Source organism: Andrena cerasifolii, chromosome 13 (genome assembly GCF_050908995.1).
Source record: "Andrena cerasifolii isolate SP2316 chromosome 13, iyAndCera1_principal, whole genome shotgun sequence".
In the NCBI taxonomy this organism is placed as follows: Eukaryota; Metazoa; Arthropoda; class Insecta; order Hymenoptera; family Andrenidae; genus Andrena; species Andrena cerasifolii.
This window is the reverse complement of record NC_135130.1, coordinates 6,717,502-6,745,405: the sequence shown is the minus strand read 5'-3', so window position 1 is coordinate 6,745,405 and position 27,904 is coordinate 6,717,502. Positions and strand designations below refer to the sequence as shown.

Genomic DNA, 27,904 nt, shown 5'->3' with positions numbered 1-27,904 from the left:
TGCCTTAGTCATTTTGATGTAGGTATAATTCGTGTAGTGTTTATAAAATATTACGCAGCGAGGACAACAAAATATAATACGACGCAGTCTGCTTGAATAATTTTTATTTTTACTCTTCCGTAGAGTTCAGACTTCACAATTCATTGTACTTTATAATTCAGAAATCATAATTCTGATCCTTCGAATCTCGAATAAGCTCGGTTCATTTCAATCGATACCAACGAATGAAGGTCCTTCATTCAATACCATTGAAAAAAAAAAGAAAAATAACGAAGAGCGAGAGAAATGAAAAAAAAGAGAGAGAAAAAAAAAAGAAGAATATGTGCACCAAGTTATCTTGACAATAACGTCAAAAAATATGTCGTATATGCTCTCATGCATATAATATCCATTGATCTATATATACTGGATACGATAAGAATTTATAATATCCGTGACAATATGAAACCTGCCATCTTTGAGAATAAATCGTATTCGCCATCTGAATAGGGTCCTTGGTACTAATTTTACGGATTCACATGTATGCTCATTTCTGAAATATGTAGTTCGTAGAATAATACAAAACAGAATCCGTCCGTCAGAAATTTCTGTGAGGAAAGCGCCGAACCATAGTGTGTGGTACACTCTATACTATACATATAAGTATAATGTCGAATAAAAAATAGATTTATATGTATTATGTATAAATAATACGAGAAATATATATTTCTTTATTAATTTCGCTCGCGCCAATGTTGCTGCCAGCAACAAATGGCGCCCAATGTCCTAGAACAAGCATACATGTGAATCCGAAAGCGTAGTACCGAGGACCACATTCAGGTGGAGAATATGGTTTATTCTGAACGATGGCGCGGTTCAAATCGTCACAGAGGCTTCCTACGCTCGGAAGCCGCACACCGCATCCAATATATACAGATCAGTGATAATATCCCATCGAGGGGTTTCCATGAAACACGATTTGCGAGCGATCTCTCTTAAAAGCTATTTACAAAAATGAATAGCAATACGTAGGCTCTTGCTATATCTCATCCGCTGCCTTTGAGCATGCCTCTAAGCATCATCGACCTTTAAGTCGATCCACAGGGTTCCATGTCTTTCTGTATTTTTTAAGGACAGATTAAGAACGTAAGAGTAGTAATGAATTACGCGGGTGTAGGTGTGTCTCTCTGTGCATGTGTCCGTGTATGAGTGTGTGTGTGTGTGTGTATGTATATATGTCAATCGATACGCGATATACCAGCAAAGTGTGCAACGTCAGAGGCTTACGTTACTTAGAAAAGGACGGCCTTGACATCAGTGCTGTTCCATGAGAATGGCCCTGCGGAGAGGTACTTGGTAACGGGGCTCCCCCATAGTTTACCCAACAAATCATTGAATGTTACAACAAACCCCTCTGCATGGTATAGGGTGCTCGCCCTCTTGGCCGTACAACGTTCTTGACTTGAACACCTTCGAATCGATAGCCAGAAACGGGGGTTTGCCCGTGTAACAGCTCTCGTATACCTCAAAAGCCTCGTCGATGGGTATGTCGCTCTTATCCCCGTTCTGTCTTCGAACCTCCTTGGTCTCCTCAGGATTATTTGGCACTGATTTCGATGCAGACATCTCTACGTTCGTCTTCGAGCCACTCGTTTCCTCCTCCACGCTACTGGCGGCACTCTCACGGGCCAGTCTGTAGTATTCCTGCACGTAATCCAGGTTCACCTTCTCAGCCTCGTTGTTGTCCTCCTCCGCAGCCTCGCCCTCGCACGATACACCTTGGCATTGCAACATCTTCTTCGGGGTTATCACAGGTTCAATCGTCTCAGCCTCCCAGCACTCCAGCACATCTGGCTCCTCCATGCTGTCCAAGGAAATCTCCTCGCTACCATTCCCCTCGTCGCCACTGGTACTCTTCGTCTTGCTACCCTCTACCTTATCAGCCACCTTTTTCGCCGTCTCGTTCTTGCTGGCCGCTTTGATAGCCGTGAAGGGATCATCAAGACTACCCGGTAAGTCCGGCTCGTAGGTGGTGGTCGTCAACAGCTTGCCGTCCTCCGAGACAACGATCTCCCCCTTTTCAAACGTCCTGACGTTCATCGTATCCTCGGCGCCACCCTTGCCCTCCTCCTGTTTGTCATTCTCCGTACACCGATTCTTCGTGTCGTTGTTGGCCGGTTCCCGACTGGAACGCCCTTGTCTTTTCGTTCGCCTTGCATTGACTCTCTTCGAGTCCATCCGAGAGCTTGAAGCAACCCTCACACCCGCAACGCTATCCTTCTCAGTAAATTCGCAAACATCACCAGCATCCTGCTGCTTGGACGGGTTCTTCTTCCTGGCGGCGGTTACAGGCTGCTCCTGCTGGCCGCACGAGTCCGACGAGGACACCGCCTCGCTCTCCAGCTTCCCATCACCGTGCCTCGCCCGCCATCTATCGCCCGACCTCCTTTTCCCGTCCCTCTTCTTCCTGCCGCCACCGCAGTTCCCGGCCTCCGGCTGATCCTGGCCCTTAACGTTGCTGACCCTTGCGAATTCGCCGCAGCTAGCCGTGCGCGACAATGCCGCCGCATCGTCCGCGCCGCTATTAGCAGATAGTGCAGGCATGGGGTTGCCTTGCAAGTTTTTTGACGGCTTCTCGTCCACCGCGTCCTCGTCCTCCGTCACGTCGCCCTCCACAGACACCGCCGACGTGATGAACACGTCCGGGGAGTTGGCCCTGCGCAGCCACTCCGTCACCGCCTCCGTGATGGGATAGTCGGACAGCCTCGTCTGGCTCTCGAACCCAGAATCCTCGTTCGACGCCTCGATCGGGTCCTCCTTGCTCAGATGATTGCACACGCTTTCCGTCGCCAGGTCCTCGGCCACCTCATCCTCGTCCTTCCCGCAACGGTCGAACGTCGAGTCCGGCTTGGAGTCGTTCGACAGGTTCATGCTCTCCAAGCTATGGGTCAGGTGTACCGGCATCTTCTCGGTCTCCAGCTCCGTGGCGCTGTCCAGGTCTGGCCCGGGTGTCGGCTCCCTCACGAACTTCGTACCCTTCGCGCTGTACTTCCTCTTCGGCACTGAGTTTGATGGCTTCGCTGTCGCCAGGGTCTCCTGGTACTCCTCGCGGACGTCCATAGTCTCTGTAGGCACGGTGCTCGGCGTGGCTGATCTGGAGCGCGTCTTTCTATCGCTGCTGGGCGACGACGGTCTCGACAGCGCAACTGGTGTCTGCGCGTCCTCGTTGCTCGAGTCGGTGTCCATCTTCCCGTTCACCAGTGTCCCTTCCTCGACACCGTTCACTTCGTCTCTCGGCGGTTCGTTGGCACTGGATGAGTCGCTGGCTGGTTTGCTCGCGTCGACGCTAGATGGTGTCTCGATTTCGATTACCTCCACCAACTCGTTCGCTAGAGCTGCCTCCGCGTCCTTAGCGAGGCAGTTCGTCAGTCTGTTCGCTTCGTTATCCTGCTGGGTAACCTCGGGGGACGCCGCCTGACTCGTCTCTGACGGCGACCCTCCGGCTTCGTCGGAATTGCTGTCGTCCACCAAGCTCTTTGGGCCGTCTTCGACGACCCCATTGCAGGGGTTGCTGTTCTTGTCGACGGACGTTAACGGGCCCGATGGGTCCGCGGCCGTGACCTCCTCGGGGGCAGGCTTGTCCGCGGAAGTCGGTTTAACCGAAAGCGGCGCGTTGAGCTCGACGGGCCGCAACTGGAACTCCTTGCAGTCGGGGTTCAGCGGCTTGTTGCTGGCCGCAGTCGCGTTCGTCGTTGGCGTCGGACCCCCTGTCCAAGACAGTCGGGAAGACGGTAGTTCGGTATCACATTCAGAGCTGCACTCTCCTTCCTCCTCGTCCTCCGTGTTATCCTGGATTTCAACGAGATTTCTTAGTCCCCTCGAGAAACTTTTCCAACCCGCGCAATGTAATTTAGGGTCTACTTGGCTACTCTATAAATGGAAAATATCCAATTTATGTACGGCATGTAACTCATGGCGCACCACGGAATGGAATTCTAAAATGACTTGATTCTACGCTCTCGACTTAACTACTATTTCCAAAGATGGAATAATTCACAGAATCCCCCGTCTCTAAATACAGAACATTTATAGAATCCCTATCGCCGAAAAGACCAAAGTCTCTGCAACGCCGCAAGGAGTCACACTCACCACAGCAAGTCTTCTCTGCTTTCCTCTCTTTTTCTTCTTCCTCCGCTTGTTGCAGGCCGTCGACATGTCCGCAAAGTCCGTGCTCCTCATCATCGGTCCGCCCTGTAGCGTAACACCTTGGACAGCAGAAACACCGCGCGTTATCCCACCGTGTGCGAACGTAGGCATGCATTGTCGACGCTGCCCCCCTCGCTCTCGACCCGTGGTGTAGCTGCGCAAAGGGGGTCCCGAGCTCGGGGGGCAGCGTTAGAATCCACGCAGCGTCGAAGGGCGCGAAGATTGAACTTGGCTTCTCCGTCTCTAGCCCTTCGCGTACGTCTTATCGAGCAGCTCGACGCTAGCCGGCTATTTTAAACCGGTTCTTATTTGAGACGCAGCTATCGCGCACGGGCTCTGCCAAGTCCTCCTCTGGCGCCCCTCGCGCGACCAAGCATATTTCTGACATAGAAATGTCGATGGAACAACTGCGTCCTCGTGATCGTTATGAGTCAATGGACTCCCCCCCCACCCTCGTCTGGGTGAAACGCCTCTTTTCCCCTGTGTGCAACGTGCGAGGCGGCGTGCTGATGGGCGCAGATTGATAGAGAGACAGAGTGATGCTGATCGTAATTACGGTGAATAATGACGAGTCGAGAAATTAGACGTTTGCAGACACACACACATCGACAGCGTGTACACAGAGTCTTGACTTTAGGCACGATCGTCAGATGCTTGGGTAGGGCTGTATCTTGGGAACTGTTTCCTTTGCGTTTGGGGACACTTTTCAGGCGGAACATGGTGAGGTAGATGGTAGAAGATCGAACTGGTAGTGGGTTCTTAAGCTGTTCACTGGAATTGAAATAGTTGTGAGTGATTTGTGAGATTGGAGGAAATGGTAGATCTGTGTTGATAGGTATGCATATCGCCAGGGATGGTTTGCAGTAGCATGAACCGCGAGATACAGTAGTGGCGAAGAGACAGTTCTAACTGTGAATGGTAACAAAAATAAGGCACCTCTATTAGAAAGAATTATATCCGAAAATTGATATCTCATATGAGTTTTAAACTTCCCTTTGGACCACCACTGTAATAGTAACCAAAGTGACAAGGAAACGGTTGTAACATCAAATAGGGTATGACTCGTTCCCAATAGGCAACTGCATATTTCTCCCTGAAGCGCCAGAGGTGTCCCGCCTGAAACTGTCCCAAGCGCAAGATTGTACAGCTCAAGAACCCTCGCGTGATCTGCGATCGTATCTAAAGAGAAGCGCTTCTTTGCGAATTATTACCTTTTACCTTGAATGTGGTAGAGGCACGGCGGTAATAAAACAGCAATGATGCCGATGGACGGGACAGCAGTCATGAATCTGGCTATATCCCTTGCCCCTGGCCGCGCATCCAACCGACACTATTCTCGTTTAACATTAGAAACAGGTACAATCAAACGCACTAACGTCTAGACTGAGACACGCAGTTAGGGGGGGAAGGAGCATCGAATAAATCATCTCTGTACACGCGAACATAGCACCTGCCACACTGTACTCTCTTCTTCTTCTGCCCGTCATTCCTTTCGTTAAGTATACATTCCTTGGCGTGGGTCTTCTCACGGGAGAATTAAATCACGTTATACAATCCTACTTCCGACATGCTCTTGGACATTGTCGCTTGTTAAGCCGTTCATCTAGCGATCTACGCGCATGGAATGTGCTCGTATTTTCGCTAGATCCTCATGCAAGGCTGATTTCACTGAACTCAGTGCAATTTTATAGTGGAGCGAATTCATATTGGGAAAGAAGTATGCTAAGTTTTGATAGTGATTAGGGTTTGCTCTTTCTGGGTAGGGTTCATTAATACTTTGACTGCCTTGTCATTGAGATCTGGTAGTTGAGATCTAGTAAACTGGTGAATTGGGTAGTTAGAGGATGCAGTAGGGTTCATTGGCAGAGCAGTAAGGTTCCATCGTGAATTGGAACTGAATGAGTGGCAGTCAAAGTACTCAACTCACGGTCCAGTATTCACAAACATGAAACGTGACGAAAGTAACATGAAAATCTATCCACATAGATGAAGATCGCGAGAAGAACCGCGCGAAGCTCGGATTAATCTTAAATCGGAGCTTCCATCGTTCCAACCATGCATCATCGACAGCAAAACAACGATAGGATTGCGCAACGTTGCGATGCACCGCTCCCTCCCCGTTAGTTATCGCATTTACGCAACAGACTCACTTAGCCACAAAGAAACTAACAACCTTCGCTTGTTCGCCCGTTGTTCCGTCCATCTATCCGCGAACAGAAGGAAAGCTACCAAATAGGAGCGAGAAGGTTCTCTGGTAACGTTTACCCATGCGCTAGCAACAGAGCAGTAGAAAAGAGTACACTATGGTAGTAGAAATATAATGAAGTCCCACTGCTTTAAAAAAAAAAAAACAGGGGTCCTCTTCAGGACTGCATCAAGTGCCGCAACTATTCAGTTCTCATTAAACCTAAGGGTGCAGAGAACCCTGGAGGCTATGGTTCTCTCCGTCACCATTTTGTTACTGGATTCGTGACTTCACTATATGCCCACCGCCACGTGCAAATATCGAGGGTCCTGCGCCTACGGCTAAGCGGCGGAGGCTCCGCCCTCTCGATCAACTAACCATTCACGTTGACCAACGGAAGGCCGAACATGTAGTGGCCAGGATACATGTACTGTTGCGGGACTACTGGTATCACGTGCGACACGTGCACAGGCTGCTGCACTAGGACTGGTTCCATGTAAGGAGCCCCATTGGTCTCACTTTCCTCCGGCTGCTCCTCCGCGAACTGCTCGTACGTGTCCTGCTCCTCAGCCTGCTCCTTCGTTGGCTGCTCGTCGGGCTCGCTCTCCTTCGTGGTGGCAGCAGCCTCTGCAGGCTGTTCCTCCGTCTCGCCAGTCACGCTTCCGCTGCAACTGGCGCTTTCTGTGCCGTTCTCGTTGCAGGTGCCATTGACGGTCTCCACTGGCACCACCGTGGTCTCCTGTTCTTCCACCATAGTTGCGTTCTCTGTGCTCTGGCTGGACTGTAAACAGGAGAGTCCGATTTCTGAGAATGTTCTGCCGCCTTCAGCTTGGATTGAGGACTATGGGGAATTGAAGGGTCCTCTGAAGGAAATTACTACGGGATAGTTGAGTATGGTGTGGGAATAGAGGTTGAACTCACTTCTGAGTAGGTTTCGCTAGGTTCTGCTTGGAACTGTAGAAGGCTGGGGGAGCGTTCTGAGGGAAACTACTAGGGAATAATTGACTTGACTAGTGAAGCTCTAGAACAGTGCCTCCAAGGCTCGGCCACTTACGAAATTGTAAGATAAATTCACACCTGATAGTCCACCATGAGGTACGGTTGCCCAGACAGCGAGGGCACAAACGCAGGATTGACCCACTCTATGGGCCTCAAAGGCACGGGTTCGCAGGGTACAGCTGCTAGGACGCCTGGTCCAACCTGCGCTGGGACTGGCGCAGGGCCCACAAGCATCACCGGGTACTCGTAGTAGTAACCACAGGCGTGGTCGTAGAAGGTCCCATAGCCCAACTGCAGCCCAGAGTCTGCCGTCGATGGATACTCGCCCGTACCGCAGTCTCTGTCAAGTAGCTGCTGATCTTCCGTCGTTTCGCTGCCATCTGCAATGCCACCTCGAAGTAGAACGTATCCAAGCCCAGAGTCAGGTACTCGCGGGTGTTAATCACGCGTGACAAGTGAAGTGCAGCGATTGTTAAGCGATCGAGTGTCGTATGATCAGGGAGGATGAAGGGGGACACTTTCCGACTACCTCTAATTGAAGAATCAAGGACGTCGAATGATTAAGCGAGACTCTGATAAATCAGAAGCCAGGGATGCTACACATGGATTCGATTACCAAGGTACCTTAGGCTCCGGAAAGTTCAAAAATCTATACAGACCCAAACTCCAGTCCCACTTTACATAAAACCGACTATTCTACTATCCATCACAGAAGAAGTGGGTACCTGCCGCCACCCCGAGATCTCCATGGGGCCAGTTGGGTCGGGACGGTAAACAGGTGGACAAAATCAACAAAAATTCGATGAAATGCGTTACGCTTCTACCTATACCTCTACCTGCGGTGGAATGCGATGCAGACTGGCTCTCGGTGGTGGACGGCGTCGCGCTGGTGCTGGCGTTTCCGGTCCACGGCTTCTTCCGCGACAGGTAGCCCTTCTTCAGCAGCATGTCCTGCCGCGGGGTCGTGATCCTCATGTACTCGTCCTCGTTGAAGATCATCTTCGGCTGGGACGGCGATCCGGACGACACGTCCTTGTGGGACCGGTTCGCGGCGCCAGCGTAGCTGCTGCTGTCGCCGTTTCCGGCCCGCCGGGGCTTATAACCCCCCCGCCCGTTCCGATCGAACCGATCCCTGCTGGTGTCATTCTCCCGGCCCCTCGCGTAGTCCTTTCGCAATCCCTCTTCCTCGTCTTCTTCGTCCGGCGAAACTGCGAACAGAGGGGCCCAAGCAACCTCAGACTTAATCCACTACACCGCGCTAGGCGGCGTTTCGCCGGCGTCAACTGGAACCAGGGCGGTCTGGTTTGAACCGGGCCAGGGAACGCACACCCACGTTTCAGCGTTCTAATTGGCTTCATCAGGGCTGGCCAGAGCAACGGTATCACGTTCTACAGCGTCACAGATACTACGCATTCCACGGAATACTAAATTGACTGCTGGGAAAGTTTCTTCCATTGTTCCGCGCCACCCTGGCACGTCGTATGGGGGGCTATGGGAGGATTATCAGGAGGAACTGGCCACCGTTCAAGCCTCTCCAGTTACCGAGGAATTTTGTCACCGGAGCACGTCGGCGTTCGCTGTCCACGGACACCTACTTCGAGTCTCACGTTCGTGTTGTTATATGGAGGGCGATAGGCGGCATAAGAGGGCGGGGTAGTGGAGAAATTGTAGTGGATGGTTTCCTGTTGAATGCTCGGTGATGCTTTCGACAGTAACCGAGCATCCAATCGTTGCTGGTGGGTTTTGGGGCCTTTGTTCTTATCATGCTACGTTCAGTGGTTGTGGAAGCTGGAGTACTTTTCTGGATACTCTAGGCAGTGTGATTGTTAACGGAGCAAGATGAGGCAAAAGGCCTGGCTTTTATCTACATCTTGCTCGAGTGTCTAATGACGGGGGAATGTGATTAGTGAGGAGCAATTACCAAGCAAAATTATAAAGCTGTCTAACTGTACAGTTTCAATCCTCTAAACACTTCCAGCCGCTCCTGAAGAACGGAAGGAAGCTGATGCTACTTCCAAGGTGCACGTGTCAAGCTAAAATTGCATCCCACTCGATCGTATTAACCCATTAACAGTGCTCTGACTTGGCAATGCAACTTTCACCCTCTTCTGGGAAAGAAACACCCCCTGGGAAAGAGAGATCCCAAACCATTCCATATAGTATCCACCTGTACCAACAGTTCCCTAACTAGTCCCCCAAGGAAACTACAAACTTTGGCATAAAATCAAGCTTCCGATTAATCTCCTAATTTTCCGTACCACCCCAGTAGTTACCCATCGCTCTGCTAATGGGTTAAACGAAGCCAAGGCACTAGCGTCTCTAGCAAAAATCGCCCCGAGAACGAAAAGACTAGCTACGCCGGTCGAACAACAAACAAAACAGAAAAACGAAAGCTCGCCACTAAGGTCCACGATCAGCCTCTTCCTCAAGGTTCCGTACCGTCTTGGTACCTCGCTAAAAGTAGAACGTGATTGGAGGAGCCGATCACGTGGGTGACCCTTCGCTGTCGACGCCACTGCATCTCTCCCTGCTAGCGCGCCCTCTGTGTCGCACCGTGGCCGCCCTTTTCGAAATCCTCCTTTCCGCCCGTTCGCAGCAATCGTGACGGCGATATCTGCACCTCTTTCTCACTCGGTACACTCCTCAGACCGACATTAAACAGCGAAGAGGAGGCGAGCAGGAGGGAATTCTCCCCCCCGAGCTGTCCTTCTCGCGACGATCGTCTCCTTCGCGGAACGATGATGGCCGATGATCGTCCTTTATCCTCCGCCCGGTTATTGGCACCGGGGGGGGTGGAAGGCAACGCGACCGATAACGCGGGCTGGTAGAAAAGGAGGATGCAGCCGTATAATCTGGCGCACGCGATGCCTCGAGAACGACTGCGGTTGACACGAGGAAGGGGGGAGTAAAGGGGGATGGAGGAGAGGAGCGCGCTTTACTGGCGGACGTAGCCCATTGGCCGGCGTCCGCGGACTAGAATAGCTTCGGAATTAGAATAGAAAACGGGCGAGGACCGGCTGCCGGCGGTGCTAGCCGTGGCACTGAGGATCAGCTTTGGTTCATTGAATGGCTCGTTGCACGAGTTAGTTAATGAGAAAACTTCCACTGTCTGCTTGGAAGCCTGGCGAACGACGAATTTTCGGAAGCATGGTGGATGCTCCCGTGGACCTCTCGGGATAATCCAAGTACGGCGAGGTTCCTTTAACGAACCACCTTATAACGAACCACCGCTATAACGAGCAATTTTTTCTCATTTCATCGAAACGCTTAGCACGAACGTGGAGAAATACAATAAATTAAATTCAAAATAGAATTAAATTCCTTCTAGAACGAATCAGTTCGTTATAGGATACCCCACTGTACCTTCGGCTGGTTCGGTGAACCTGGCGGAGTTCCTGTTTAAGTGATTGGTCTCGGTGGGATCTGTTACGCGGGCTTCTTTCGGGGAGCCTTCGTCCTGGGAGGATAAATTGCTGGGTGGAAATACTTTGGGAAATTCAAAGGGGGAGTGTAGTTTTGGATAATTGGGTGCTCCTGGCGATCTTTCTCCGAAGACAGCTGCCTGGGCTTTTCAGCTGTCACTGAACTTCGCCCTTAATGTAGTTAAAGTTGTTTCTTAACTTTGCTGGGCTTTCGAAGTCGATGTACCTTAATTAGGAGATTTAAGGTGACCCCGTTGCTGTTTTGCATAATTGGGCTTTTCTGGAGAGTTTTCTTTTTTTTTGCACACTTCTTGTTGATGAAAGTGGTGGCTGGAATTGAGATACTATGGGGAAGGGATCTATTTAGATGGATCTTACGTATCTTATGATCATTGCCTTGTTTTATTTCTGGACATTTCGTAGTTTTATGCTCCTGATAAGGATTATGGAAATGGCTATCAATGATCCAGTTCACTCACAAAATGGAAAGCCTTCGTAGCTTCATAGTTTCTCAACTGCAGCGCACGCAAAGCCAGCTACTGTAGCTCTAATCAGATTTGAGGGTTCAACGTACTGGGGCAGTATTTTAAGTAGCAAGTAGAAAGCACTTTAAATACCTACCTTCATCCAGTTGTACACTTTGCAGCGTACACTGTCTTGCAGAATTGCAGCAAAAATTAACACACGAAAGCCGGATAGACAATAGAACAATCTTTAATCCCTCCTAATGCTTTATATACCGAATACAATTTCACATCTATTTTCACGTCCAAATCCCAAACTTGATATGCTGACCGAAAGTAAATTACAACGATTTTTGGCAAAAGTTTCTATAGCGGGCAACGTTTTCCCACGATTTTCCATAATTCGAAAAGCGCGTGTGTATTTTCTGCTAGCAATTAAGTGAGCTCAGACCTCAGGCAGCAAGTCAGCACGTGCCAAAACATTGAATTTCAGATTACACAGTGAACACATTGTCCAACAGCCTCTGGTAGAACAGACAGCCCTCTGATAGCCGACGAAACAATGCGCCTTACGAAAATAATACGTGAAACCTGCAAATTTGCCGTGCGATCGGCTCTAAACTTGGCTGCCAAGTAGGTTGTACGACGCTTCACTGTCGCGTTACATAAAACGTGGCACATTTATCGTTTCCTCGAGAGACGTGGAGTAAGCACTTGTCCACCTTAGAACACTCTCTGAACCCTATCGTGAACTGTGAACCGAAATGCTTCGCGCTCTATTAATTCTCCCCATGTTCTAAAAATTCTCAAATCACTGAATTACCTGCAAATCTTAGCTGAACTACAAATCTCCACGGAAATTAAAAAAAAATTCTGCTCTCCTTCATAAATACTTTCCAGGGGTGCTTTTTATACGCGCCTTCGGATTTTCGATTTAGCATCAACCATACCGAAGATTCTGATATTCGATGGAACGAATACCCTAGTGCACGATCGAGCCTTATTTCATCCGATCATTGATTCATCCCGCCTAACAATTTCTGGCAGCTCTTTTGGTCTTTCGACACTTGGCCCATCGATCCCCATCGGCCCTCTATTTTGCAACATTGTTTGCACGGATATCGGCTGTCCATTCGAGAATCGACCTATTTGCGCGATCCTGCTATTTGAACGATCGTGTTACCGCCAATGCCATTTTAAGAGCGACTATAGGGAATCGTTTTATTTTCCTCTCCATCTTTCCCCGATGGGAGGCACTTCTCCCTCCATTTCCCTTGATACTCGATGAGTCGTTACAGTGGATATCTTTACGACACAGTGTTTGCTGTACTCTATCAAGCTAGAACCACTTTTTATTCGCAAGTTTGATAGGAACGAGGTTACAACTTAGCTCAGTGGGGTCTCGGTAATCCGAGTTTCGTTTAATCCGTGCTCCAAATAACTCGAAGTAAACTTGCCTGAGATTATCAGGCCTCCACTGTACGAATTCAAGATGGCATCTTCGACGTCCAAAAATGGACCCTAACCACATCAAAGAAGGTGGAACCTCGATAATCCGAATTCCGTTTAATCCGTGCTCCATATAACTCGAACTAAAGTTGCCTTAAATTATCAAGCCTCCACTGTACGAATTCAAGATGGCTCTTTCAACGTCCCAAATGGACCCCAACCTCATCAAACAAGATGGAACCTCGATAATCCGAATTCCGTTTAATCCGTGCTCCAAATAACTCGATGTAACCTGCCTCAGATCCTCAAAATTCCATTCTTCGAATTCAACATGGCACCTTCGACGTCCAAAAATGGACCCCAACCTCATCAAACAAGATGGAACCTCGATAATCCGAATTCCGTTTAATCCGTGCTCCAAATAACTCGAACTAAACTTGCCTTAAATTATCAAGCCTCCACTGTACGAATTCAAGATGGCACCTTCGACGTCCAAAAATGGACCCCAACCTCATCAAACAAGGTGGAACCTCGATAATCCGAATTCCGTTTAATCCGTGCTCCAAATAACTCGAAGTAACCTGCCTCAGATCCTCAAAATTCCATTCTTCGAATTCAACATGGCCCCTTTTACGTCTAAAAATGGCCCCCGATCTTCAAGCTGATCTCGATAAGCTCATCAGGAACGGTGAATCTCGTCAATTAGATTAAGCCCACCGCTTTCCGCGCGGCCGATAGGCCCGTCTGCATCCACTGAGCTGGCGGCCGAGCCGCTAAATCGAAACGGAAACAACGCGAGCCACTCGGTTTCGCCTGGTCGCGTGTGTGCGTGGCTGATTAAAGATCGCTTCTCTCTCGGCAGAGCTGCGGGCAGAAATTAGTGTCATTTAGTGGCGGTGCCATAATTGCGGCGCGCTCAAGCGTTGCCTCGCGTTCGTGACCTTTCTGCGAGTGGTCGTTGCTTCAGGTGCACACGATTTCTGGCCACCGACGCGGCTCTTTCGGTGGCGTCCAATGGGTCCAACTCTAACACTAGTTTACAGCCACTTTACACGGCAGATGCCGCTATTTTCCTCTCATGTAAAATGACTCGCTGATTCCGAAAATAAGGTCCGATTTTCTTCTACGGGTACGTTTTCGAGATATCGACAGGTGAACTTTTTACCTGTCCGTCAAAAAGGTGCTCCCACTTAATTGCGAGTATCTCGTGTTGCGAATGATCGATTTGTTCGAAGCCAGCGGGCCTTTGTACACAAGCAAAAAATAGTGGCACCTGCTGCACAATTTTCTTTTTATTCTGTAAACTAGTGTAATCCATTCGAATCAATCAAATTATGCACTTTCTTCGTCCACCTGTGAAGCTGCACTTCAAGCGCCACTTCTGCTCAAACGGTTCTCCTTTCATGGAAACCTTAGAACTGATGGCACAGGATTAGGTGTTTTTAGTTTCCAGCCTTCTGTTAATACCTCATCAGCAATTCTTCTTTAAACATCGTCACGTGGACAGAAGTAGGATAATGACCCAGCTTATTCGATGCTGTGGTCTTTGGAGGACTTGGAACTCGATTGGAACATTTAATTTAACTTTAGGCTACACAGCTTCGTCATTTTTACGACTGGCAAAGCTTTCAGCAGGATGGCGACTATTCTAATATAATATAAAATTAAATTCATCAAAGATAAACGCTGCAAAAAAAATCCTGACGTCCCAAGTTGCTCTTGGATTATTCTTTATATCCGTTGAACATCTCCCGAGCTCCTCTGCTTCAGAGTCCAACCGCATCGTCACGGCGCAAAGCTTTCCTCTCTAACGAATCACCGATCCGATCTTCATCAATAAATTTCCTTTAATCCCTTCGCAGGAAACCGCCTCCCCATCTGGCTGTCACAGCCCACAACGAAATCCACGGTCGCTCTACATTCCCATGCAGCCTACGTTCGTGCTATAGTCTCTCAGACAATTCGTGGGTGATCATATCTGGCGCATACCGGTATACCAGTACGTTTCATTGATCGTCAGGGCCCTTCGCTTCCCCTGAGCCAGCAAACAATTGATGGACGTGGTTTTCCTCTTCCCTGGTTCACCGAGCCATTCACCATATCGATCCTTCCGATTGGTCCTTGGAGGTTTTCCCTTCCATAGAATTTTGCTGCCTCGAGTTTCGAATATTTTTGGATACTGTGCTCCAAAATGTGCTCGAATATTTTTGGTTACTGTGCTCCAAAGCAGCTTGCAAATTTGCCATTTATTAGTAGACTGTGTACTTGAATTTTTCCACAGGATTTAGAAATTCTAGGAAGCTTAGTTTCTCCAAGAACAAACCCTCATCTTCCCAACTTTCCACAATTTCTAAAAATTTATTTTCAAAACACAAAATCACCCTTTACTGTAGTTTAAAGCTTCTGTGTTACTCCACGATGCATTGCCACTGCCAGTGGACTTATCCAAGAGCACCAGCTCGCGCCAAGTTCCCCAAACTTTTTAGAGACCTCCAGCATTAAGGAGACTAAAGTTCGATAAGCTATTTATCGGCCAAAGAAAATCCTTTCGCCGTGCTGACCTCCCAGTTTCTTCTGGAGGCTAAGCTCTTTCCAAGCATAAATCGTTTCGTCCAAGATAACGCGTTGCAGGACACGAGCGTGGTCGTTATCGTCGGTTACGCAACAGGCCGTTATCTCGCTTACTTATTCTTCACGTAACGATCCACACTTGGCTCTCGAGGAAACGAGTCGCGCGTAGAAATTTTAGCATTTCATTCATCGATCGAGGTGACGACATTTAGGTTCTGGTAGGTCAGGGAGCACGAACCAGGGACCTTGGAAAGACTGAAGAAGTCTAGATTCCACCATGGTGACACTTCTTTGACCGGGCTTGGAAAATATCGTACAAGAGATCTTATAGAATTTTAGCTTGTGCACTGAATTCGTCAAAGCATGAAGTCTCTTAATTGCGTTTTGATCCACCATGTGACCAATACGGTTGAATGTTGACTTCTAAAATATGTCTTACTCCTGTGTTTCAGGAAAATCATTGGAGGATCGGTTCAGGCTTCTAAACTTCGTTTAAAAAGTCACCGGTACTGTAAGTCACCTATTTTCACACAAATTTCCTATAAACTCTTTAAATTATTTCGCCATTTCCTTAAAAGTACCCAATCATTTCCAGAACTAAACCCCAGTAAAACTACTCTTCAAGTACAAAATTGAAGAGTCCTTGTAGGAAACACTGTAAACGCCAGAATTAAAAAAATAAAATTGAATCGGAAAATGTCCTGCCAATGGTAATAGTATAGAATTTGATTTTTGGCACTTACTGTTTTCTACAAGGACTCTTCAATTAACCCCCATTTTTAAAAAAGTGTCTTCCTAACTATCGTGTTGAGTGAAAGTGAAGAGACAAAAGAGAAACTGCTTCTCAACCCTGTAATACTAACGTTAATTGTTGCTGACTCTGTGCTCGATGTTGACAAAGTACTATTTCTATTTTTGCATTAACTTTCTTAACATCAAACTTGTAAAAGTTGTTCATTTTAGGTTCAAAATAAATTGACAAGTAGATACACATTTATCGAGTCTGCCGATATTTTTGAAATGAAAATATTTAAAAGAGAAGTGTAAACCTATGAAAGAACTTACAGCTGATTAGTGGTTGCACTTGGGACACTGTATTTCTCCATGTTAGTGTTCTAGGGTTTAAGGTCGTATCCCCAGGTGAAATTAACGGCTCAAAAATATTTTTCCAACTACCACGGATGCACAGTGCATGATGGACTAAATGACTTAAATTAAAAAAAAAATTAAAATAAAAAAACTTGAAATTTTTTTTTTTTAAATTTAATATAAAAAAATTTTAAATTTAAAATTAGAGAAAATTAAAAGAAAAAAATTTTAAAAATTTAAACTTACTTCATAAGGTGGTAATCCACGATGAGATTTTACATCAGATTTTTCTATCACGAGACAGAAATCTCAGCGACAGCAAAATGTAAATAATGGAAATAAAAGAACAATAATGGAGATTAAAGTCTCATGCGAGACACGATATTTATGCCTCATCGTAGATTTGCACCTTTACAGTTTGCATATGCTTTGCAAGTACTTCGGGGGATGGTTTTGCCCAAAACCACATTCATGAAACATCCCGCAAATTGGCCCAACTCTGCAATGCCCTGTGTGATAATAGCATCGATATACCTGGACCCCAGAGTGTATCAAGTCCACTTTTTAAAAAAACTGACATTTTACACGCTTCCCGTATCAAATTTTTCAATCTCCCGTGAAACATGAGAAATATCACTTTTTTTAAAAAAACTGGACTTAATACACTCTGGCTCCGAGGTCCAGATTTCTCAGCCCAGTGTTCGATAACGAAACTAAATTGTTCGTCTCTAGGATCCCACCATGGTCCTACCAACGTCACACGTCCCCCAAATCCTCCCCCTTCAGGTTTGCTAAGTTTGCGTCGTGTGACGCAACCGCGCGAGTCACGGCTCGTTGCCTCCTCGCGAGACGGCAATGAATGTGACACCTGACTTGTCTGTTTCCCATGCCCCCACCGCCGTCTGATTAATAGCAACCCATCCTTCAACACGAACCGCCACCGTCTCAGCGAAGTCAGCCCGACGAGACCGTCTCCGCTCGAAAGAAGCCACTTATTTTTGTAGACGCTGGAAATAGTCACGCTCGAGGCTTCGCGGGGTTGGAAACGACGGGGGTGTTCCTGGTGCTTCGGGGGTCTCATCTTGGACGGTGGGATTCGGGTGTCGGAGCTGGGGGGATGGTAACCGGGTTGCAAGAGCAAAGCGGACACTTTTCTCGTAGTAAACTCGGCGCCTGTAGGGGGTTGAAGTGGATATCGAAATCGAAATTCAGCTTTGATTAAAATTGGAGAATTTCGAAAGAACTCGAGGCGACTTGGACAATGCACCCTGAGGAATAACGACGCGTCTACTTAATACCCACTTTACCTGTTACTCGAGTCCAGTTTACCACCACAGCCCGCGAATTTTACAGAACCTCTTCACTGATTCGAATCTACTCAACTCACGATCAGTGCTCCCCCAAACCGTCACGATAACCTCTGGGAAATCTCCGCGGAGCGTCCGCCTCCAGCCGAGCGAATAATCCAACTCTCGCGGCACCACAGAATACGATCTCGCGTCTATCGAACTTTTTCATCCCCGATTCCCTGAAGCCCCCTCACGAACGATCCTCGTGGAATCGGCGCGGAGAGTCGCCGACCTTTTCGAGCGCACAAAATGTTCCCGCGGGGCACAAGATTCGTGGAGCAGGACGTGTGCTCGGCCACGAGCGGCGGCAACTTCCGGCGGACGCGCCATCGTCCATTTTCGACGGGCCTCAACCAGCATCGAGCAGCATGCTGCCGCGTGCCTCGGCGAAGACGCCCGATAGGAAACGGAAGTGAATGCTGCGCCGGTGTCCGCCACACTGGCGGCAAGCTTCGATTTTCCTGCGACTGTGCGAGCGAGAACGATTTTGCTCCGCCACCCCTCTTGCGCACGCCTTCTCGGCCGCCCCACCCTCTTTTCACATTCTGCTGTTTCCCGGCTTCCTTGCTGTGCCCCTCTGTCTCTTACAAGGCAAGATACCCAAACTGGAAGTTCAGAAAATTCTGGAACTTTGGGGATATGTAGAGGATACACAGGTGGGTATTACGCAATTTTTTTTGCCGCTCAAATTCACTCCAAGGGCGCGAAATTGGCCCTTGAAAGTCCGGCTATTTTCGTTCCTCGCACTTTTAACAAATGATAGGGTAAAGGATCCAAATAATGACACCTAACCAATCACTGCCACCTTAAGCTATTTTAGTTACAATAACGAATAAATAAACGTTGTAAAGTCATGCTAAAAAAGAATTATATAATTCAACCTATAATCTATACTATAGTTTATTTATTCGTTATTTTAAGTAAAATAGCTTAAGGTCACAGTAATTGGTTAGCTGTCAGTAATTGGGTGCTTTACCATAGTCCTGATTTACAGAAGCAACTTTTGTCTGAAGACTATTTTTCTATGGGAAAGTAGCCGGATTTTCAGGAGTCAATTTCATCCCCTTAGAGTAAATTTGGGCAGAGAAAAATTGCGCAATATAAACCTACCCCTATCTTCTACATATCCCCAATTTCATAATTTTTTGAATTTCCGAGTTTGGGATCTCCGCTTGTTAGTTGCGCGCTTCTTTGGGCAGCTTCATCCCCTTGTCTTCGCTTTACCCGATCTTTCACTTTCTGCACCCCACCTTTTCAATGGAATCTTAGATTTTGTGTTGATTTTTTGTGGATCCATCGTCTTTAGGAGGAATTTTTTATATTAGATTTCTAAGCTACATTTCATCCCTTCTACGCAAGTTCGATTTTGGTACTCTTCTTACCCACCCCTTTCCTTTCACTTTTCTATGATTCCATTTTTCCTCAACTCTTCCCTTGTCCCTCATCTCCTGATCTCGTAATTTCCCCTTCACCCCAGACTTTCCTCTATTTTTCCACCCTCCCCCCGTCCGCTACATGTCTGTCTACCTACCCCGTCAGTCTAGCTTCGTTCCATCCAGCCGACCCTTCGCGTCCTCGGCCAACACCCCCGTCGCATGCGTGCTTCCAGGCCAGATCTCATACTTTCTAGCTCGCAGATCTGCGCAAGACCCAGCCGGCTCTGCCTTGGCTCGTGTCTACCGCCGAGGGTGTATGTACAGGGTGATTAAGGCATCGCGAGCTTTTCTTCGACCCCCTTCATCGTGCAATTATTTTCCCGCTTGAAGGGCGCCCTGCGCTCGGGGATAATTAATTAAAACCTCGTCGATGGGGTTACACCACCCCGCCCGGACGATTCGAAATTTAATCCGCAGATTAGATTCATCTTATGCACCCTTATATCGCGTGACCCGAATGTTACATCGCAATCAATAATTCCAGCTGGATATGCATTTTCGAAAATATAATTCTCCACCCCTTTTCAGCGTGACAATATTCGCAAGCATACTTCGCCGTTATTTGCCCATTTTTATCATCGTCGTGAAGAATTCTAAATGGCCATTCTTCATCCCCCGGTCGCTGGGCAGTCACGTGCTTCTTGTCGCGCAAAGATTCCACGGGGTAAAAGAACAATAATCCGTTTAACGTTGGCCCCGCCAGACGGGTTATTCGATTACGACGTTACTGCGAGACCACGGTGTCAACGAGTTTACTCGTCACCCTAACTCACCCCCTCTGCCCATCCTCGGTATCTTTACCCCTTGACACTTCGTCGGGTTATAATATCCTGAAAGCTCCACGCACGGGGGCTGTTTGACGCTTAGGAATCTCATGCAGGACCATTTATTTCGATCGACATTCCTCACGGTTGAGAAACACAGTGATAGGAGGCGTATTGCGATACCGTCGACTTGCTGGTCGCTTCATGGGTCACCGGTGACCCATGGGGATCTCCAATTTCTGTTGACATTTTGGCTAATGCTTCGCGATACCAGTGACTAATATATAGCGAATAACATATCGTGGGTTATCGGTGCACCCAACGAAGGACTCACATTTCAGCTGATAGCTTCATCATTAACGACCACTTCGCGGTCTCTGTAAATAATTCAGACTTATCGTTCGCGATGTAATTGCGATCGCTCCCGGGGGAACAGATTTGGTGCGGTAGTTCAGGTGTGGATCAAGAGGGAAGTTTTATTTCACAGGGTCCTCCCACTTTCGAGTTCTAACGTGTCAACGATGGAACCCTCCATCAGCCACCCTTGTAGGCCAGTGCAAAGCTGCGGAGGGAATAACTGAAGATACTCGGTGTGCCGCGAAAGCGAATCGCTAATTAAAATTTCACTGACCTAAGGGTAAAAGGGCAGCGCAGTCGATGCAGTGGACGGTTAAAGCGGAAGAGGGTGGATGCATGCATCGGAACGGATGTGCGGCTGCGCGAACGATCGATCGGCCGGGGTGCAAAGAACGAGCCTTGCACTTCAAGTAACGTGTGTTGTGCAAAATATCACCGCGGAATAATCATCCGGAGGGGGTTATTAACCTTCGAGAAGAAACGTCCCTTTGAGCTCCGATACTTGCCTCTGCAACTGATCCCTCCGAGCTGCGCAATATTCGTTCGAAAGTAATGCTGCACAGTGGCTGACACAGGAGCAGAAGCATGCGAATTTTGAACCGCTAAAACAGCGCGGCCTTTTCCCAAGGGTTAAGTGTCTTCTAGCTGTGCACTGCGCAGTGTAAAGTAGCTCTACACCCCTAACTAGTTACCCGTGCAAAGACAGCGAGATGCGCAGGGTGCTTTAGGTTTTATTAGCCTATACAAGTGAGCGTCGGGACGCGTAACAAGATACGGTAAGGCATGATTGATCCGCGAGGCCGGCGTGCGAGAGGGAAGCCGAGCGTGAGGGAGCAAGGGAAAGTGGATTGTCTATGGTCAGACGCTCTCCGAACCAAGGTGCCGGGGACTGTACACCTCTGTAACTTTTCGCACGTTTGTCCGGTGAAAAATTCTTTCCAGCGAAACTTCTTCAACTTGACCAGAACTTCAAGAGCGCGCAGACATTTTGCGACAATTGCATTCAAGATTCACGAACCACCCCGTCTACCCTGTATCACTGACACGAATTCCTTCAAATCTTCCCCACACAGTTAGCGAAGAATTCTTCTTACAAGGAGAGTATTTTAGGTGTCCGCCTCCGATCATTTTGATTTCCGGATATGTTATAGGGGACCGAAAAATAAGAAATACGTGTTTTTTTATTTTTCCCCGTTTTCATATTTGGGGGATAAAAACTGCGTTCAAAGTTAGGGGTGAAAAATCATTTTTGTGGAATATCTCGAGAACTATTAGAGATAGAGGAATATTATAATAATATAATAATAATTATAATATTATAATTTTCAAAAATCCACAAAAATGATTTTTCAACCCTAACTTTGAACGCAGTTTCCACCTCCCAAATATCAAAACGGGGAAAAATAAAAAAACACGTATTTCTTATTTTCCGGTCCTCTGTAACATATCTAAAAATCAAAATGATCGGAGGCGGACACCTAAAATACTCTCCTTGTTAGTCTCAGAGAAGTCATTGACCTTTTTAACAACTATAAAGAAGCTTCATATTCGAGTTTCTTAAATGTTCTAAAATGGCCCGCGTAAAAAGGGGAACTCCGCGTTATTTTCTTTGTACCTACTATATTTTTTCCTAAAACTCGAATAAACTGGCTCTGGAATGCGGCTATTTCGATCGAACGTATCGGGACGAGAAATCGTTGCGCGGCTGCCAATGCTTCGCAGACTTTACTGAGATCCCAAGCCAGCTTTTGTCCAAAAGAAACACGCGATGCGCTGGTCAATGGTACAGGATCACCGGAATAAATTATTGGCCGATAAAAATCGCGACAAACAGAGGCAGCTGTGGATTCGGTTGCTGGGCGCAGGCTCGAGCGTGTGTGTGTGACCCAGCACTGTACCATCGATGAAAATGGAAAAGCGTCTGCGCAACTCGAACCTGGCTGCTGGGAAACGAGCCACGCGCCCCCGATACATTTCACTCTATCCTCCTTTTCTCTTTCGCGATCGTCCCCGAATTTTATTTCCAACGCTGTACAGTCGATTTAAAAACTCACGGAGGCCATTTTAACAAATTTCCCTGACACCAAAGACGTTGCGGTGGAAGTCAGGCATCCGCTACATTCTTGCGATCCCGAAATATTCGAACGCGAGGAGTCGCTTGAAACTGGAACCTTGTTGCTGTTTGAAACAGAAGGGAGAGACACAGATATATTAGAAGGCAGAGAGTTGCACAATCCTCTGGCTGATTAAGAAGATTTAGTGCTCGGGGAAGTCTACCTTGGCGCCAGAATGCTCCGCAACATCCACGCAATTTACGAAATAACGTTTACAAACTTCAAGAGCTAGCTGAAACCCATGATCCCAAGGCGCAGAGAATGAGGTTGGACTTCGATCCTGGTCCATTCATCACTGACAAGGAGGAGTGTCCAAACCCAAAAATTCAAATTTCAATGAAGCTTCATCAAAACAATCTGTTAGCAATAATGAAGCATCACTTTGTAAAAGGGGCTGCAAAGTTGAGCTTACGCAGATGCGGCCAGCGTGACGCCTACAGCGACGATGGGCCCGACCAGAGTGCGACACCATAAATATCATAAATTGGCATCGGGGTCCTTAAGAGTTTTTCCCAAAAGGACAAGAGGGGACTTTCCACGGGACGGAAAGGCAGTCGATTACAGACCGGGACTCGGGAAAGACCTTCTCGACTCTACCGACTTTAACAACGGAATAAAATTATAACGATTAATTTAGAAAGCGAGTTAATACTCCCAACTTTAAAATATTCTTACAAATCGCGAGTTTTGCTTTTCTCAATACAACTTCGTAATGGTGCGAGATAGGACAATACTTGAGATATATAAATTCCTCGTTTCTCTATGCTGTACCCCACAGCCAAAAGAAAGGTGGATGATCGCTTGCTGCCCAGCGAAGGGAGCATTCCCGAAAGCACTCGAGCAAGCCCGATGCATCCACTCGACTCTGTTTTCCCAGCTAGAAAATCGAGCAGGCTCTGCAGTGGACAGCGGCCTGATATTGTGGTTGGGCAGATAAGCTCGGTAAATATAGATAAAACGGCGTTCCTTTCGGTACACTTGGATGCGTGGGCGCGTTACGTAACACGCTAACCCTGGCACAGGGAGCCGAACTCGATATACCGTCTCGTATTAACGCCTTGTTAAACGCGATTGTCATCGAGCTCGTCAGGGAAGCCGCGCGCCCCCACTACTAATCACGTGTATTTGTAATGCCGCTAGAGTGATACACGGTTAGCAACTAAATCTGCCAATCAATCGTCCCAACCCGCGCGAATAATCGAGGTCTAGAGAGCTGACGTTCGTTTTAATTGAAAGAGGAGAGATTAATGATTCGATACCTGCCACTAAATGGCAGCCCCTGGCGACGAGTGACCCCGCCGCGGCGGGTACTGGGTCAATTCTGACCCGTCATGAGGTTTCGAACTGTAATAGTGTACCTTGTTGTTATTATTTCAGACGCGGGGTGGAATTAAATTATTTTGGGGGGTTAAAATGGCTCCTTGATTTGACTTGTAAACTACCCTCGTTTGGGGATACATTGAGGGACGGCAAGTGGTCGCAATGATCTACTATCTTCGTTGCAAAGAGAGCTGACGTTCGTTTTAATTGAAAGAGGAGAGATTAATTTTCGATACCTGCCACTAAATGGCAGCCCCTGGCGACGAGTGACCCCGCCGCGGCGGGTACTGGGTCAATTCTGACCCGTCATGAGATTTCGAACTGTAATAGTGTACCTTGTTGTTATTATTTCAGACGCGTGGTGGAATTAAATTATTTTGGGGGGTTAAAATGGCCCCTTGATTTGACTTGTAAACTACCCTCGTTTGGGGGTTCATTGAGGGTCGGCAAGTGGTCGCAATGATCTACTATCTTCGTTGCAAAGAGTGACATAACATTCCTTTTGATTCGCTCGATCTGAGATTACATAGTTTTATTTAGCCATTCATCCTGTCCAAAGTCTTATTTTTCTCACAGATTGCCTCGTGATTGAATGTCTTGGGATCGATGACAGGAAGCCGATATGATAATAGCTGGGTTTATTGAAATTCTTTGTGTATCGAAGCTATTGGTAGATATTCGTCGAATCTATTCATAGAATCTGATAAGTTCGTTTCAGTAATTCTGGATTGCTCAGATTTTTGCCTCGTGAATGCTCGCGTGCATTTTTTATTTTATAGAAGCATACGCCTTTCTTAATGCGTCTGTTGACCGTTATTGATCGCGACCACCCTTGTCATTAAGAGAACCGTTGATAAAATGGCGATAAAGGGTTACGCGATAATGTTAAAAGCCACTTGGATACAACGTTTGCATCTCTGGTAATAGCACCAGATATTTTCCCCTCGCAATTTCCGTGTATTTTTGCAGCACTTCTCAATTACTTTATTCTTTATTTCCCTCTTCTGGATTAGGAAAGAGCTTCTTCCTTTTAGGGTTATTATTTATAAATTTGTAAAATTCGAAAACCGGTTTTTAAAATTTAAAAACCAGGGTTTATATACTTGAATTAATTATTTACTTAAAAATGTTAACATTTCCACTGGAAATTGCCTCGGAGACAAGCATATTGCAGTAGACAACAGTTTACTGTAAAACTAATCTTCACGAGTTCATATTTTCTGAAGGAAAATACTTAATAAAGATTTATAATTTGGTACCACCTTTCAAAAGATTTTTGTGCGGATGTTAGTTATTTTAGTTTGTTTTTTTTCATTTGGTTTTATATGCAGTCTATTTTATTGTGTTATATTTTTGTAATTCCATAAATATTAAGGAAACTGAAATTTCTTAAGATAAGTAGAAATATTTATTTACTCTCTTAATTATATATTTTTGTGAAAATTTGAAAACCAGTCTCGCCAGTTTTTGGCGAATAGTGGAGTTTTTTGTATAAACCCTACTTCTATTCTCAGACTTTGAAAAATCGAGACCTTTCACTTTCTCTCGTTCTGAACTGAAACACAATAATTGTGATAAAAAATTAAGGGACGCTTTGGGACGCTTTTGTTCAGAAGATGTAGCCAAATGTAGCCATGTTTCTTTTTCCATTCCTTTCAGTTGAAAGCACGAAAGAACCGTGGAAAACATGCTAGCAATTTCCAGAAACCTTGAACGACATTCGCAACACGTCAAACGATTGGCGTATTCGATTAGCAGGAGTCATTGAGTACTGGCGATAAGAGGTCGATTGCAGCGTGTTTTAGAATGAATAGTAAATCAAGCTGAACTAAATCGTACTAAATCGTTATCGCGGCCCGTTACGCAACGAATTAAAATGAAATTTTTGCAGCCTCCAGCGTTGAAACCGTGCCCTCCGCTATTAACCTGCTAGCCAGCGAAGACGACTTCACTCGTCGCTGGAAAATTCTTTCGCATTGGGTAAGACTAATTGATTCGTGGTAGTCATTAAAGCGCTTCATTGGTGCAGGCGCGGTAAATAATATGTTATATTTGCTCCGAACAGAACAGAACGAGTTCATTCGCTTATAATCATTTTTAAATCACGAATTTTAGGTTCCTAATCGAAAATGACTCAGTTTACAGTTTTAGGAAGGCCTGATTTATTATACATTAGAAACTCTTATATTTTCTGATTTTGCGTTCCAACTTTTGTACGTTCCGAGCGCGGAAGCGATTAAAGCAACTTGCAGTAGATGTAAACTTGATGAACTTCAAATATAATTTTTTAAGCGGGACAACTTCGAGGACGACAACTTTAAGTGAGACAACTTCAAGTAAGATAACTTCGAAGAATATGGTATATAGGAAGGGTGAGAGTTTCAACTCGATTTTCCCACAAACTTTCAAGTTTCCCGCCTCCTGCGCTTTAGGGGAATCATATTTTTTGGGGCTAAAAACACAGGAAAATTTGGGATTTTTTTTTACGAAACTTGCGATTCGATTTATCTGAAATTTGGACTATGTTTTTATGCATCTTTGAAGAAGTTGTAGTTTTATTATTATTATTTTTTAATAATAAATATAGGAGTTATGCATGACTTTCTTTTAAGGGGGAATCCTATTTTATGGGCTAAAAACATAGCAAAATTTAAGATTTTTTTTTTACGAAACTAGCGATTCGAGTTATCTTAAATTTGGACCATGTTTTTATGCATCTTTGAAGAAGTTGTAGTTTTATTATTATTATTTCTTAATAATAAATATAGGAGTTATGCACGACTTTCTTTTAAGGGTGAATCCTATTTTATGGGCTAAAAGCATAGCAAAATTTAGGAATTTTTTTTTAAGAAACTAGCATTTCGATTCATCTGAATTTTGGACCTTGTTTTTATGCATCTTTGAAGAAGTTGTAGTTTTATTATTATTACTTTTTAATAATAAATATAGGAGTTGTGCATAACTCATCAACACGCCGCGCAAAATTCGTCGTCCGCTGGTGTGCGTGATATTTATCTTCCAGGTAATTGGAAACAGAAAAATGGAACGGCGTTTTACTTTATACATAGTAGCTTCAGTTTGTTGAACTAGAATACCGATAAGATTATACACTTCTTGCGTTACATAAGAAAATTCGCGTAAAATTGGATAGCAAAAACGAACGGTTCTGACCTTTTAGTTTGAAAACTCACCAATATCCTCAATATTTTTTTCTGTTTTATTCTGGTTCACCAAACTGAAGCTACATAAGCACAAAGTAAAGCGCCGTTTCATTTTTCTGTTTCCGGTTACCTGGAAGATAGATATCATGCACAGCAGCGGACGACAAAATTTTGCGCGGCTTGACAGTCGACCATGCATAATAAAAAAAAAACTGCAACTTCATCGAAGATGCATAGAAACAAGGTTCAAATTCCAAACGAATCGAACCGCTAGTTTCTTAAAAAAAAAATCACAAACTTTGCAATATTTTTAACCCAAAAATAGGATTCCCGTATCATACATTACCTGCGCTCAAAATTGTAACCGAATCAATAACCGTGCAACGCCAAAGAAGAGCCACGGCGGACGTTCAACCTTCAATGCCTGACAAGTCGGCCAGACGCAGCGGACGCCGGGTCAATTGTGACCCACAACAACACATCCATCGCCTTGCGTTTCACGCTTATCGCGATCTGAAGTGCGCATTCGCTTGAGCGAGCGCTGCTCGCGAGCAGCACGGCACTGTAAATATTTATTGCGCCACTCGGCTGTTTAACGTAGGTATAGTCACTTCCACCTTATTTAGTATTAGTATTTATAGAAAGTATTTTTCCGCGATTGTTGACGAGGCATACCGCCCGATATCTCGGTTAAAATAACTTGGCTACCGACCACTTCGTCAGCTATGGGCTTACGAAGATCATTTCATCTCGCGCGGATTTGGGGCCACGCAATAAATATTCCCCCGGCGCTAACGCAAGCAGCCCCTCGCCCGAGGCGGGTCGAAAGCGAGCCTAGCGCTCGTTAGCGTGCCGGAGCAAGTTCAGAAGTTCGAAACCGCTCGGAGGAGGTGGCACGGTGGTCCGCGAGGGAGGGGCAGCGGCGCGGACGCGTTTCGAGTAACAGGAAAATCGATGAAAACGAAGAAAGGAACTCCGTTCACGGTGGCGGTGGCCGCGGGCGAGATGATCTTATAAGGCGGGCGCCGCAAGATAGAGC

The 27,904-nt window shown here is 46.5% G+C and overlaps 2 protein-coding genes across 6 annotated transcripts in view; one reads left to right on the top strand and one right to left on the bottom strand.

Moving 5' to 3' along the window:
* Positions 1-87: 87 nt before the first annotated feature.
* The window catches only part of LOC143375891 (uncharacterized), a 49,559-nt gene continuing 21,742 nt past the window's right edge, over positions 88-27,904 (bottom strand). Inside the window, exons 1-6 of one of the 5 annotated variants that reach the window (XM_076825507.1) lie at positions 9,809-10,250; positions 8,200-8,577; positions 7,448-7,749; positions 6,749-7,151; positions 4,129-4,244; positions 88-3,909 (exon numbers count right to left, since the gene is read on the bottom strand). In XM_076825507.1, the coding sequence (XP_076681622.1) occupies positions 1,369-3,909; positions 4,129-4,244; positions 6,749-7,151; positions 7,448-7,749; positions 8,200-8,577; positions 9,809-9,890 (3,822 nt within the window). In that variant the 5' untranslated portion in view covers positions 9,891-10,250 and the 3' untranslated portion in view covers positions 88-1,368. Of the gene's footprint in view, positions 3,910-4,128; positions 4,245-6,748; positions 7,152-7,447; positions 7,750-8,199; positions 8,578-9,808; positions 10,251-27,904 lie in introns of those variants that run through there. The other 4 variants (XM_076825508.1, XM_076825510.1, XM_076825511.1 and 1 more) reach the window with 4 other exon arrangements.
* Positions 15,727-27,904, top strand: part of LOC143375894 (aladin) — a 36,541-nt gene continuing 24,363 nt past the window's right edge. The window contains exon 1 of the mRNA XM_076825515.1: positions 15,727-15,786. The gene's annotated coding sequence lies outside the window, so the exon portion shown is untranslated. The remainder of the gene's footprint in view (positions 15,787-27,904) is intronic.